Source organism: Rhamphochromis sp. 'chilingali' (genome assembly GCF_963969265.1).
Source record: "Rhamphochromis sp. 'chilingali' genome assembly, chromosome: 11".
Classification (NCBI taxonomy): domain Eukaryota; kingdom Metazoa; phylum Chordata; class Actinopteri; order Cichliformes; family Cichlidae; genus Rhamphochromis; species Rhamphochromis sp. 'chilingali'.
Genome location: NC_137938.1, coordinates 25,328,233 through 25,342,679, shown reverse-complemented (window position 1 = coordinate 25,342,679; position 14,447 = coordinate 25,328,233). Strand labels below are relative to the sequence as shown.

The 14,447-nt window shown below is 41.2% G+C and overlaps 1 protein-coding gene across 3 annotated transcripts in view; it reads right to left on the bottom strand.

The window, feature by feature from the left end:
- Window positions 1–1,024: 1,024 nt before the first annotated feature.
- ddr1 (discoidin domain receptor tyrosine kinase 1) overlaps window positions 1,025–14,447 on the bottom strand; it is a 51,578-nt gene continuing 38,155 nt past the window's right edge. The window contains exons 13-20 of one of the 3 annotated variants that reach the window (XM_080897300.1): window positions 13,904–14,111; window positions 12,894–13,013; window positions 9,746–10,047; window positions 9,530–9,657; window positions 8,406–8,603; window positions 8,036–8,303; window positions 7,157–7,306; window positions 1,025–5,624 (exon numbers count right to left, since the gene is read on the bottom strand). In XM_080897300.1, coding sequence (XP_080753426.1) covers window positions 5,484–5,624; window positions 7,157–7,306; window positions 8,036–8,303; window positions 8,406–8,603; window positions 9,530–9,657; window positions 9,746–10,047; window positions 12,894–13,013; window positions 13,904–14,111 — 1,515 coding nt within the window. In that variant the 3' untranslated portion in view covers window positions 1,025–5,483. The remainder of the gene's footprint in view (window positions 5,625–7,156; window positions 7,307–8,035; window positions 8,304–8,405; window positions 8,604–9,529; window positions 9,658–9,745; window positions 10,048–12,893; window positions 13,014–13,903; window positions 14,112–14,447) is intronic. The other 2 variants (XM_080897301.1, XM_080897302.1) reach the window with 2 other exon arrangements.

Sequence of the window (14,447 nt, the reverse complement as noted above, 5' to 3'; positions counted from 1 at the left end):
TACACTTTCAGGGAGCCCAACTGAGTATGCTGCTACACACCCCTTTATTAAATCTGTTCATTCACCTGGAGGCTCTGAGCACGAGAGAAGGAGGTTCTGACAAAGTCAGACCCTAAAAAACAAACGTTAGTGCAATGTACATTCTACATTTAGACCACTGACTGAAATCTTGCTGAGAGCGTTTATCAAATCACCTCAGAGTTTTGTGTGTTGAAATGTTGTTAATATTTTTATGTACTAATCACAAAAGATTGAATGTCTCTTCTTTGTCTACTAGTGCATTGCAAAAAGACATACGTGAGACTCTTTGTAATAATGGATTACATTGTTGGCAACAATGTTATTGGCTGGAACTGCAAGTGGGAGGAGTTTCTTTGTGTCTTGAAAGGAGGAGGGAGGAAGTGGGTGGTTGGAACAATTTATGGTTTGGTTAGGTTTCCTGTTAAAGCCAATGAAAGTATGTTGAACCTTTTGTTTTCTTCTTTACTGTAACTGCCTTTTTATACAGCTGTCATGAGTAAAGAAGGACCATCACGAAGTACTACTGCTTTGTTATGCATGCTGCCTTGAGTTTAGTCGCCTTGTCTTTTTCCTGTGTTAAAGTAGTGAAATTTTTTTTTCCTAGTTTTTTTTTTTAGAATCACTCCGCATTTTGCAACCAAGTGCCTGGTTAAACTCCTCAGGCATCAGTTTAAGACTAGTTAAACTCATCAGGGAACAGTTCCTCATATCAAACTGGTCTTAGCCCAGTTTGTCACTTTTAAAAAAGGACGAAAGCCAGAATCCGCCTGTCTCCTTTGGTGCTTCCTAGTGACTAATACTTTCTTCTTCTTCTTTTTTTTTTAATGTTGCATTTTCAGCCTTCGTTGATATAGTGTGAAAGTTGGCTGCTTGTATCAAATATTAAACATCATCTATGTTAGACTTATAATAAAATATATTTCAATCGATGAAACTTTTGATTTTTTTTTGACAGATGTAATTAATAACAAGCACACACTGATTTTGAAAAGATTAACTTTATTAAAACATCTACAAAAATAGACAACACAGTGAATTACAATAGCATCAACGTAGCAAGCGTTCTACACAAACACAGAAGACCCCCAGTTGGGACAGAGTTTATATATTAAATGAAATTGTAATTCTGTCCTTAAAATATGTACATACTGTGATTTTTCAGCTTCAGACAGAACGGGACAAAAATCAGACAACAAGGAGAGCCTAAGTACGTATAGTATATATAAAAAAATATGGGTTTAGTTAAACTACAGTGTATCAAAAAGGACTCGTATGGCACAACCATTCACCACCGGTGAATTTGTTACTTCATGATGTTGATCAGGACTGATTTACAGTGCTGCTCTGTCGGTTAGGTAGATGCACTGACTCTACCGCAGTCAGACTGGGTCATTCAATATAAAGTCAGCCAAATCTATATAGCTATATATATATAAAAAGTTTCCACCTGACCCCTCTGAATCAATATATTTTTGGTACAATAATTCTATTTAACAAAGGCATGCAAAATATTACATTCATACCATAAATATTTTAAGAGTTGGTTAAAACTCTGTGCTTATTTTATTTGTTCTTTTTTTCTAATTTTTTTTAGCCACTTAAGTAAAAGAGACAGATGAAATGGGTGAAAAACATTTTAGTTGTGATGTAAATATTAAATTGTTATTAATAAACCCCCACCGTCACAATCTGGAGCCAATACCTCGTATTTACTAGAGATGGACCGATCCGATATTACGTATCGGTCCGATACTGACCTAAATTACTGGATCGTATATCGGAGAAAAATAAAAAATGTAATCCGATCCATTAAATATCACGAAAGCACCTCACAAAACTTGCAACACGCCGTAACTCACCTCAGAACGTTAGCACGTCGGAGCAGTATGCATCACGTGATAGAGCGGCTGTGGTCTGGATAGCATGTGGAGCTTCGCTAGCAACCCGGCATTTCATCTCCGACAAAGTTATCCCCGAGAGAAGTAAAGCAAGTGTGTAAGTCCATCTCTGAATGTTTGTAAAGCATTCCTGCGTTAAGCTTAACAAGCGACTGCCTCTCCTGCTGCTACTTCAATCATGAAACTGCTTAACGATCAGCTGATCGGCTTTTCTGTCACGAGTCCCTGTCTCTAGTTTGCTTTTGGCCCACTTTGCACCAGAAAGAGGAAACCAGCGGCTGAACAACAGCAGCACGTTTAAGCTTGATCAGCTGTTGTTAAAATGTATTTAATATTACTTTCTACTCGAGGATCTTTTTCTACGTAGCTGACGCTGGTAACTGTGCAGGGGCGGATCTAGCAAAGTTTAGCCAGGGGGGCCGATAGGGCATTAACAGGGAAAAGGGGGCACAAAGACATACTTTTCTTTCTTATTCTCATTTAAAATGTCTAGCTTTTAATAAATACTTATCTGACACCCAAAGTTTTAATTTGATGTAAAATGAATAGAAGTCAATTACTGTATATAGTAACTATTACGTCTAATATATATACCCTAGTAAGCTATAGTACTTTTTCCTTTGGGAAGGTACCATCTGTGCAGTCTGCAATTTTGTTGAAGAAAGATGTTGAATCTATTTAATATTTCTTGAAAAATAATTGATTTCTGTGCATTTTTTTTCACACTGCATCAAATTAAGGTTGATTACGTCGATTAAGCATCATGAGGTGGAGGGTGAGGGGTGGTTCCCTATTTTTTATTTATTTATTTTTGTTGTTGCTGGGAGTTGGAACCCTATTAGTTAGGTTGCTTAATATTTATGCTAAGTACTCTTTAAAATACCAGAATAGGGAGGATGGTGCAGGTTTAAGTTTATTAGATTGATCAGTATTGCTGAACTATGAAATATTTTTTTTTGCATACAGGTATAACAGAATAGCTTTAGTGTAGTTGTTGTTTTAAACTTGAGTATGAACTTATACAAAATGCAGCAAGATATTTAAAAAACAGTTTTGTTGATTAAAAAACATTATATCGGATTCATATCGGTATCGGCAGATATCCAAATTTATGATATCGGTATCGGTCATAAAAAAGTGGTATCGTGCCATCTCTAGTATTTACTTAGCAAACTTTTTCTATAACCAATTTTAAGATGAACCTTGTGCAGAGTTTGCGTGTTCTCTCCCCTCTCTGGTTTTCTCCGGCAGTTCAAAGACGAGCGTGGGTTTGGGTAAGCCTGAATTGACAATAGGTGCGAATTTGAGCACGAATGGTTGTCTCTCTGTTAGCCCTGCAACAGACTGGCAATCCGTCCAGGGTATACCCTACTTTTACCCTATATCGACCCTCAATTGAACAAGTGGTAGAAGATAAATGTTTTTATTTTTAATTTAGTTTAACTTTTTGTATTTATTAAATAAGAACGTGTGAGTGAGTGAAGGTAGAATGAAACGCTGGTTGGAATTGACACTGGTGAGGACTCGAGTCTTTGGTACATGAGTTGCCTGCTCAGTCAAGTTGACTATAGGGGCGCTGGATCAATCGTAGCTCCAAAGCAAAACTACACTCATAATCTGTATGCTATAGAGAAACAGAAATAATGACAAGCAGCCTGGATGCCTGGATCTGATTTGCTCACAGGAGGAAAAAAAAAAAGTGCATTCTGGGTAATGTTTCAAGGCTCATATAAGCATGTGGTTATAACAGATGAAAGATTTCCTTTTTTCTTTGCTGTTGCTTCATTGTCTGCTCAGCTTGTGGCAGTTTTGTTTTGGCGCAGGACAACATGTTCCTTTTACTCGATCCAAGTTTTTTACCTCAGATTTTGACAGTTGGAATCAATTTTTTTCAGGTTTGACAGTGTTTTGTAACTATTCCCTGCACTTTTAGCATTTCCACGTCTCGAAAATGCTAAAACGATAATTTAAATTAAAAAGTGTAACATCTGAACCCTCGCCTATGTACTTTGAGTTCCTATTATTTGGAAAATATTCATAGTATGAAGTATGTACAGGATAAGCATGCATGCCACATTTTTTGTACAAAAATATCTGCTGGTTCTGATGGGCTCAGGTGGGAGGCACTGATTACTTTCCATGGAATGACCCGCTTAATATCGGATAAGACACATAATATCCTTCTGAACAACGACACAGTGATACATTTGGATGAATGGAAACAGATTACTGGACGACTAAACATGTCAGCGCATTAAAAAAAAAAAAAAAAAATGAACAGAAGGTTGTCACACATTTCAAATTGAAGTAACTGAGGATGCCATTCCATTTAAAAAATAAAATATTTTACATCTAATGGTTTGGCGACGCTCTGTTGGAGAGGATTTTAAAAAAAGCATGTTTGACCTGCTTCTGTGATTCGCTTCGATCTCACTTTGGAAAAAAAAAAAAAGCATTAGAATCCACATCAAAAGGAATCATCACAGAGATGAGTTTCATCACAGCCGGGGATTCGTGAAGGGTTTAAAGTGCAGCTGGTTTTTGGAATTTAAAAAAAAAAAAAAAAGTCTTTCCTTTTTGATGAGTCACAGCCAAAACACCCGAGCAGGTGCATCTGAAGTCCCGTCCACTGCCTGGCTGGTGTTACATCTGCTTGGAAAAGCTGTTCCAGTTTGTGGGAGCAGCAAAGGTGTAGCAGAGTCTCCTCTTCTGCACCTTTTTCTCAGGTTTGAGAAGTTCATACAACCTGTTTTGTTTTTTCTTTTTAAACTGTGGTTCAAAGATGAAGTTCAAATATTTATTTTTGGGGTTTTTGACTACGTTGTTGGTGTTGACTTGATCACATTGCAGAAATAGGGCTGCTGTTGTCTGGTCCACATCATTTCACATTAGTCCACTAAAACTGACAACTCTGGATGTGGGTCGCTACGTACGGATAAGGAGCCGAGATAAAAATGAAATCCATCACTGAGGTTCTAGCTCAGCCATGTCTGTGTGCAGTAATTTATACATACTATAAGTACTGACACAATACCTGTCTGTGTGTGTGTGTTTGTGTGTGTTTCTTCTCTAGACATGAGGCATTCTCTTAAAACTTTGCGGGTCATGTGACCCACACCTGTCATCCTGTGTGGAGATGCTGAAAAAAACACAATCATTAAACTTCATAACTGCTCCTGATTTCCTACGTTTACAGAGTGTTTCCTGTAACTGAGCTCCTTAACTCTACAGCACATAATCACCAGTCACAGAAACCCTCCATGAAGAAATTAGATCCTATGCAGACCGCACCCACCACCAGTACCAGCACCACCACCTGCGAGAAATGTAGCTTAAACTATGTTAAGAGGAAGTTAGCTTTGTCTTTGGGGTCTGATGTGGAATTAAAACCGAACCAGCGGTCTCTCAGCCCCATCCACCCAAAAAGTACAAAATATAAAAGCGAGCAACCCGGTCTCCCTTTTCGTCTGCCCCATATGTGTAGCCACCACCACGTCTTCCCACTGTGGGAAGTATGCATGAATGCACAAGCCTTTTCTTCTTATTCTGCTCCTCTGCTTTACTTTACACCATGTTCATGGCGTCCTCCGTAAGAAAGGAGTGGATGTAAGCGAAAGATGGGCGGACCTTGCAGTCTCTGTTCCAGCAGCTCAACATGAGCTCGTAGAGACCCTGAGGACACACGGCCGGCCTGCTCAGATACACCTGTGGGAGAGAGGGAGAGGGAGAAAGGTGCAGGAAGAGATTAGAGATCAGAGGCATTGCTTTGTTATATAGTATATCGTTTCCACACGGTACAAAAATCCCCTGTTTTAAACATATGCAAAAGTTATGAGTTTTCTCTTATTTTGATTTAATCTGGAGTGCAATTTATATTTTTAGCCTGTGGATTTTTTTTTTACTTGTTTAGGAATTATGTGAATCATAAAAGTGTAGTCTAACTTGGCCCAATGAACGACCACTAGGGGGCGCCAGATATCGGACGAGTTTATACTTTCAAATCACTTTACACAAAAATTAAATAAGCTAAAGTGGAAATATGTGGAAGAATTCAAGAAAAGAGACGGAACTGATAAAGTCTTGTATGATTAATCAAATATTGAAAAAAAATAATAGAACAACAAAAATCAGCACACAGCAGACTCATATCTTTATATTTTTCTAAATGTGCAGGCCGAGGCAGAACGGTTACTGGGGAAACTTTATATATTATAAAAAAATCCAACAAAAGCACAAAGTGAGCACTATTTAACCCATCCCCTCTCTTGGGTATCCCCGGTTCCTCTTTTCTGAACTGAGTGGTTTCTGTCACGTTTCAGAACAAAGTGGCAGAAGTTAGTGAGGCGAAGAGGGTCATCAAAGCAAGTCTTTATGGGAGTGAAGAACTGTATGAAGAACAAACAGGATATCTGATGAATATTCTCATACAACTATGATACTGAATCTTTTTTCGGTACTTCTGAAACAAATAAAAATAAACAAACAAACATCCCACCGTTATTTAATAAATCACTGGAACATAAAAGGATCCAAGCTGAATTTCAGTTCTGTAAAAGCCAGCGCTGTAGCATCAGCAAACGCATGTTTTGTTTATTTAAAATCCTCCATCAATCCTTTCATCATCTTATCCACTTATCCAAAGTCAGGTTGTGATGGCAGTATCCTAAGCAGGGTATTCCAGGCAACCTTCTCCCCAGCCTCACTTTCCAGTTCCTCCTGGGATATCTGAAGGCATCCACAGGTCAGGCAAGATATGTAATCTCTCCAGCAGGTTCTGGGTTTACCCCAAGGACTCTTCCCAGTTGGGCATTCGTGAAAAACCTCTAAAGGGAGGCGCCCAGGAGGCTTCTTAACCAGATGCTTGAACCACCTCAAGTAGCTCCTTTTGACATGCAGAGCAGATCTACGCTGAGATCCCTCCAGATGTCTGAGCTCCTACCTCTGAGGCTTAGTCCAGCCAGCCCGTGCAGCTTCCTCTGCAGGGTGGCCGTGTTTGCAACCTTACATGAAATCGGTCATTTGATGCAGTTTGTTTGTGCTTTTTTTTTTTCCCAGGTCTGCTCAAATCACGATTAAGTTCACAGTTCGAAAGTGATATTTCAGCATATGATCACTAAACAGTAAAAACATGTTAAAGAGGTGGTTTCACCAGCTGGGATGGTGAATGGGACAAACAGTTAAGAAAAAGGATGGATGCTGTTTTAGTTCGTTTTAGTGTGTTTGCGTTTGAGATGTACCTGTCTGCCCTGGTCTCTGAAGAACTCGCCAGCATTGTCGATGACTTGTTCATCTGTGAGGGTGGAATACGGCTGCTCCTGACAAACGCTCAGCATCTCCCACAGAGTGACTCCGAACGCCCACACGTCGCTCGCCGTGGTGAACTTACCCTGTGATCAGACACCAACACACACCGACGCAGTCACCTTCGTTATCATAAACTCCATTACTGTAAAAGTAATCACATTGTATCATCTATGCTCAGCTTGTGGATCTGTTCTTTAAAATTTACTGACGGGATATTTGAGACATTTCACAGTTGGCCGGTAATTTCCTGTTTCTATTTTGGCTAAACTTTATGCTCTGTTACTGGTGTTTCCCCAAGGTGGACAGCGAAGCACTGTTCTGTGTGTAAGGGAGGTGGACCTACACGCACATCTGTACGGCTACCTTTCTGTGATCATTCATTGCCTCGAAAAACCGGCCTGTTATCATCATTAAGTTAATTTAACCCAAAAAGCCAGAAAATTCGAATTTCTTGAATTTATATTGAACGCTCTGATGAATAAATTAAATATCAGTTTCCATATATAAGTTTTAATGTATCTCACTGTAGCACTGCATGTGTTTGATTGTATAAATTCAGGGGGAAAAAACCCCATGTACACTGATGATGTCGAGGCCTCAAAAATTCCTGAATCTAATATGATTCACTTGCCGCCACATGACTGCATGTGTATGATGCATATAGGAAACATTAGGAAACTGAAGCCCCATAACTGCAAGTCAAACTGTGAACCACTGCAGTCAAATGTGGTCTAAGAAACTGCATAAAAAGAACAGTCATCTCCACGTTTGTTAATTAATCCAATATAAAGACAACATTCCTGTGCTCTCACCATGAGTATGCACTCCCAGGCCATCCAGCGTATTGGCAGCACGGCCCTGCCCTGGATCCTGTAGTAGTCTCCAGCGTACAAGTTCCTGCTCATGCCGAAGTCTGCGATCTTGATGTGACGCTCACCGCCTTGGTCCTCTCCGCTCTCGCCCCTCTCACCCCCAACCAGACAGTTACGTGTGGCCAGATCTCGGTGCACGAAGTTAAGCGAGGAGAGGAACTTCATTCCTGATGCAATCTGGCTGGCCATGGAAATGAGCGCTGGGTAACTGGAGGGAGGAAATTACAGATGGAAGAAAATAAAAACTGTTGCTTTGTGTGCGTCTGTGTGTGCTTTTAAGTATGTGTGTACATTTGTTCGCATGTCCTACCTGATGGTTGGCGTATTGTGTGAAGGTCCAGTTTTGTCCAGAAGCACTCGTTGGGACAAATACTGGTTCAAGTCTCCACACTCCATGTATTCGGTGACCATGCAGAGCGGATCACTGCTCACACACACTCCCAGCAGCCTGATTATGTTCGGGTCCTTCAAGCGAGACAGGATCTTCACCTCTTTCAGGAAGTCGTTCCTGTCGAGGTGAGAAGAAGTTGTTACATCAGAGATAAAAAAAAAAGAGAAACAATTCCTTCTCAGGCTTACTGTTAAAAAAAAAAAAAAGCATACTTAAATATTTATCAAACAACATGTTTAATGTTAACTCTGGGTAAAGTGAGGAGGTTGCCGACCCCCTGTGGTCAATAATCAACACCTCCAGCCTGCAGCTCCTTGTGGCTTTCCACACTTTTCACTTCATTGATTTGTTTTTGCTGCTCAATATGTTTGTGTAGCTCTGGCTCTCACTAACCTCAAATATAAATCTGTGGGAAGATGTTCCCTGAACATAAGCTCACACGTGCTGATTTAATCTGCTCAGAGCAAAACTCCGGGAGAGCCGGAGTAAAGAAGCAGCAGGTGAAGGGAGTCAAACACCTACAAGTCTACAGACACCCAGAAACCTCATCTAGTTTGTGCACATATGGCCAAAAAAAACCTACAATTAGTTCCAAGACAGAAACATGTCATTAGAGGTCACAGACAGGGAGAGATGTCTGCACAGTGATAGGCATCAAATAAGCAGTTGAATTCTCTTAATTAACTTTTGATCCACAGAGATCAGAGAGAGAAGCAGGCATTTATTGTAGAGGCAGTAATCAGCTCGCTGTCACCAGCGAGTGGCTTGTGAGTGATTTGTACATGAAAACAAGGTTTGCTTTACAAAAATGGCAACAAACTTCTACTAAAGGTTAACACTTCAAATAAAACAGAGAACCTGAGAATATCCAATGATTTGTTTTCAAATGACCACTAAATACTCCTTGATAATTAAGAAACTTATTAGGTTCAAGGACCTCAGGAGGAAGCGTGAAAGACAAGTTAGGGTGGGATAACAGAAAGAACAATTGTGAATCACACTGAAGCCAGAGTCCAGGCTGAGGCACATATGATGCTACAGACCTGGCGTTCTTGGAGGCGTCTGGGCGCAGTATCTTCACAGCTACCAGAAGGGGGCGACCTTTTCTCACATTGAAGGGGAACTCCAGTGTAGGAAGGTCCTGAGGGCTCTCGATTTCACACAGGTGTACCTTTCACCCAAAAAGTGAAAAAGGCAGGCACTGTTAAAGCACACTCACCCTTCTACCCACTGGAGTTACTTTTCATCTCATTTCTCACCTCTCCAAACTGCCCCTCCCCGAGCTTCTCCTTGAAGATGAGACACTGGCGCGGCAGCTCTGGAAGCGGGGCAGCATCAGCTCCGGGGCTTGAAGAGGCCAAGGCCGGAACAGCGTAGGTGTTGTTGCCACTGACACCTTGCAAGCTCACGATGTCTGCCTCTGCATAGTGGGGGACGCTGGGGGGCATCGGGGGAGACACGGGCGGAGAGAGAGAAGGGTAAGGAGGGGACCCGGGGTAGGGAGGAGGCTCATCCTGTGCTGGGGGGAAACCTTTCTCCATGTCAAAGTCCAGACCACAAGCTGAAGAGAGGAGGAAGATGCAGAGAGGCTGGATGAGACTGAGAAACTACTGTGAGAGAAGAAATGTGTAATCAAATACATTTTAAAAACAGAGCTGTCTCTAAACAGTTTGGGAATTATTGTTGTGAAGGGATGGATTGGATCATTTGAGACTTGTTCAATAACGTTCAGCACATCTACTAGAAGAGTAAAACAGGCAAACTGAGTGAAATCACACACAAAAGGTGTTTTGACCTCACAAATTCACCGTTGTAAATGAGCAAATGATGGGCCCACACAGCTGTGCAGTCATTCATCTGCCTGGACGCTGAGCTAAAGGAAGAATAACTCAGAAACTGTCATCCAACAGAAATTCCAGCGCACACTGGGGATCTCTAGATCGTCTTAATTTATTAAGAGTCATCAGCAATCACAAATTTGTGAGCTCGTTTCTCACTGCGGTTGTGTCTGGTATGCTCATTCACACAATGCAGTGATGGCAGGGGAGACTTTTGCTTAAGCGGACACACTGAATCACCCCCATAAGAAATAAATCACGGAGGTCTGTGACGTGAAAGGCGTGAAGGTGCTGTCAAAATCAGTGACACGCTCCTGACTGAAGGCTAAACTTTCTTACTTAAAAACCCCCAAAACCCTTTCATGTATTGCACAGCATCGGTCTATTCTGCTTAGATTTAAACCTAATTAAAATGTGCTGCTGCGCTTACTAATAGAATTTAAACAGCTCTGAAATATTTAATTTAACAAGGGGTAACTTTACATTCAACACAAACTCCTCTCATGAGGTTTCAACAGTTCATAAAAGTCAAACACTTGCGGGGAGTGTGGCCTTTGAATACTAAGTTGTTATATTTTTGTTAAAATAATAATGGGAACGATAAGAGACTTTTTAGTCCGCTTCAAGCTGAGCACCCACGGCCCCATGAATATTAATTATGTTTTAAACAACTGCTTAAATTCAGCATTTTGGACTTTATAATAATTAATGACAATTAAGTAAAAATTAAAATAAGCCACGTTGCAGTTCTGTACAGCTGTGATTGATTGCAAACAGCAGCATGCTAACAGGCTCACAGCGGCAGGACTAACATGTTAATTTTAAACAGGTAGCAAAACACAACGTGCACACGAGACTGGTCAAGATTAGTTTTACCGATTTTTGGCCATGAACCAAATTATTAGACAAATTAAAATTGTGACCAGATGACGTGAAGCGAAGGCATCACCGCATTTAGCCGTCGAGGCTAGTTTTATTGCGGTCCGTCCAATAATTAATGATTCAATCAAACCCACAAATGTGGAAGTCAATGGTGGGAACTGTGGAAGAGTCCAGGAACGACTGCAGACGTGGCGCCAGGATTACGATCCAGGACTGAGCCTTGTAATTAATTATTAATTCAGTGTTTTTAATAATGCTACTTCTATTTATTAAAAACAGATAGACGTAAAGTTAAGAAAACAATGCTGTGATTTTTATTCTGCTGTGGATTGTGAAGACCAATGTAGGCTGACATTTAATTAAGCACCAAGTAGAGAAACAGAAAGACAGAAACTAGTGGGTGAGGTAGAAAAAATCCACATTGTTCTATTCAAACTTTGCTTTTGTGAAATGTCATTTGAAATTTTGAAAATAATAATTCACATTTTCTCTAATTTTGTCTCTAATACCACTTAGTACACAGCAACAAAAATTGTGACCTACTCAGAAGTAAGACGCTTAGAATTATTCGTCTGATAAAGTTTGTCACAATACTTCTTGTGATTTATGTCTTGTATACATTTGTCCTCTGATGTATTTTCTTTTTCTGTAAAATGAAGTTAAAAATGCAAGCTCACTAACAACAGTGAGCATAAATATTTGCAAACCAGCAAACAACACTGCTTGATCAATCACATGACGGTGACTCACTGCATTCAGCCATGCAGAGATGGTCAAGAGACCTGCTGAAGTTCAAACAGAGCATCATAATGAGGAAGAAATGTGATTTAACTGACTTTGAATGTGACACGGATGCTGGTGGCTGGTCTGAGTATTACAGAAGCTGCTGATCTGCTGGGATTTTCACACACAACCATTTCTGGGTTTACAGAGAATGAGCTCGAAGAGAGAAAATATCCAGTGACTCCTTTTTGAAGTCAGAGGTAAGAGGAGACTGGCCAGACTGCTTCAAGCTGATAGGAAGGCAAGAATAACTCAAATAACCACTCGTTATAAGCGAGGAGCATCTCTGAATGAAGAATGAAGAGAGAAGAGCATCTCTGAATGCACAACATTTTAAACCTTGAAGCAGATGGGCTACAGCAAAAAGACCACACTGGGTGCCAGTAGGGCACTTCTGAAGGCATAAAAAGGTGCAAACCTAATAAATTGGTCAGTAACTTAATTTCTCTTCATAAATAAAAGCTTTGAGTTGCTCAGTCACTCAGTGAAAGGTACAAACTACAGGGGGGGACCATCCAGTTGATCATTACAGCCATGCTGCTTAGTGCATCTAGCAGCAGCATGACTGCTAGTGTGACAGCTATGCTTTCAGCTTGGCTCAGCTCGCTGCAAGCTTTATAAAAAGAAAAAAGTCTGAGTCTGTTAGTCAGTGAACACTTTTAGAATTACCCAAGAGCCAAACCATCCCTTCAAACAAGCAATGAGTAATGTGAGTGGTGAGTGAATGAGAAATGAGTGGAGAGGTCAGACACATGCAAAATACACTAATTCTATGTAGGAAGAAATGTTTGTGTCTCGACTGCGACAGCACATCTGCCGTCTCGACTCAGGTAGTCACAGATGGATAGGTAGGTAATGAAGCAGGGGCCCCTCTTGACTGTTGGCCCAGTCTGAGGTCTCTTACCCTGGGGCACATTGAGGCTCTTTTCCCGAACCTGTGTGGAGCTGGGGACGACTAATGCTCTCGAGCCTTTTCTGTGATCTGGTAGGAGCAGGTAATGGGCTGGGTTGTTTAACAGCAAGGCTGGGAGTGCACACACACACACACACACACACACACACACACACACACACACACACAAGAGGATGCACGGGGCGAGGTGGGGTATACACAGGCACCACAAAGTGGATCGTACAACGCACAGAAAGTGGCACAAAGTACAAACACAGCAAAACAAAATACCAATGATTAGCATGACAATGTTAGCATATCCATCATAATAAAAGGGATGAGGTGGGGTTGCGCTGGCACATGGAGCACAGAACAAAAGTGCATTGCAAAAACAGGCAAGTTAACGTAACTCAGGCAACAATCAAACATAACAAGAACCAGTGGATAAAATAATGTTTCTGTTACTCGTGTTATTTCAAATTCACACAGGCGCCTAGTAAAGATGGCATGCCGACCTCCTGCGGTACAATGCAAGCAAAGGAATGCCTTTTATTTCTTTACTCGTCTTTTCCCCCCTCCCTTGTTGCTTTTCTTCCCTTTTCCCAGAACAATAGCTCTTTTGTGCCCCCTCTGTGCTGTGCATCTTCATGGAGGCCCTCTCCCTGGCAGGGTGTTTAGTTTGATTTACTTTAGCATGGTGGAACGTGTTGTAAAACTATTGTTTTCTTGACATTCATGCCACATTTTTTCCCCCGTCTCCAAATGTGTTTGCTTTCTGATATGATCAACAAAGCAATCCGTATAAACCACATACATTATTGTAGAAATTTACACACTGTACATGTGGAAGAGTGCATCGTTTCCAAGCCAGCTGCAAGTGGCTGATCAATCTTTGTCACCACATGTTTAGCATCAATCAAAACTAAGAGTGATTTCTTTGGATTGAGCAGCTACAACAGAAATCTTTAACCCCTCAATGAATCAAACATTTCCATCCATATCCTACATAACTGAATAGGTACCTGTGCTGTCTCTGTGATCTCGGGGCCGGAGCAGGGCGCTGGGCTCCTGATACTCCCCTTCTGCCTCTCTGTCGTGGTCTCGGTCATCTGGAAAAGTGTGGATGCGCTGGTAGCGACTCGAGTAGCTGTGGGTGTTGTTGATGACCACGTTGTCTGAGGGGACCGAAAGGTGAACCCGCAGCTCATCGCTGGACAGACTGCCTTGGGCCTGGGGAGGGCAGAGTATTCAGGCAATATAAATGCACCATCTGAGTCTCCGGAGCAGATGTGTGATCAAACCGTGAAAACGGGCACTGATCGTTACACAATTAGCAATAAATGATTCCCACTACACATCCAGATGGAAATGCAGAGTGTCTCTGCCAAAAGACTGGCAGTTGTTATCTCAGGATGCCATCAATCACTTAAAATTGGGTAAAAGGAACAGCTCAGGCTAATCACATTTCTCGCTTAGAGCCATTTATTCAGCAGAAAGTAGTTCCCCTTGAATCTGTTAACAGCAAAATTACCGTTTACCATTTTCGGTTCTCTAGAAAATTATCGT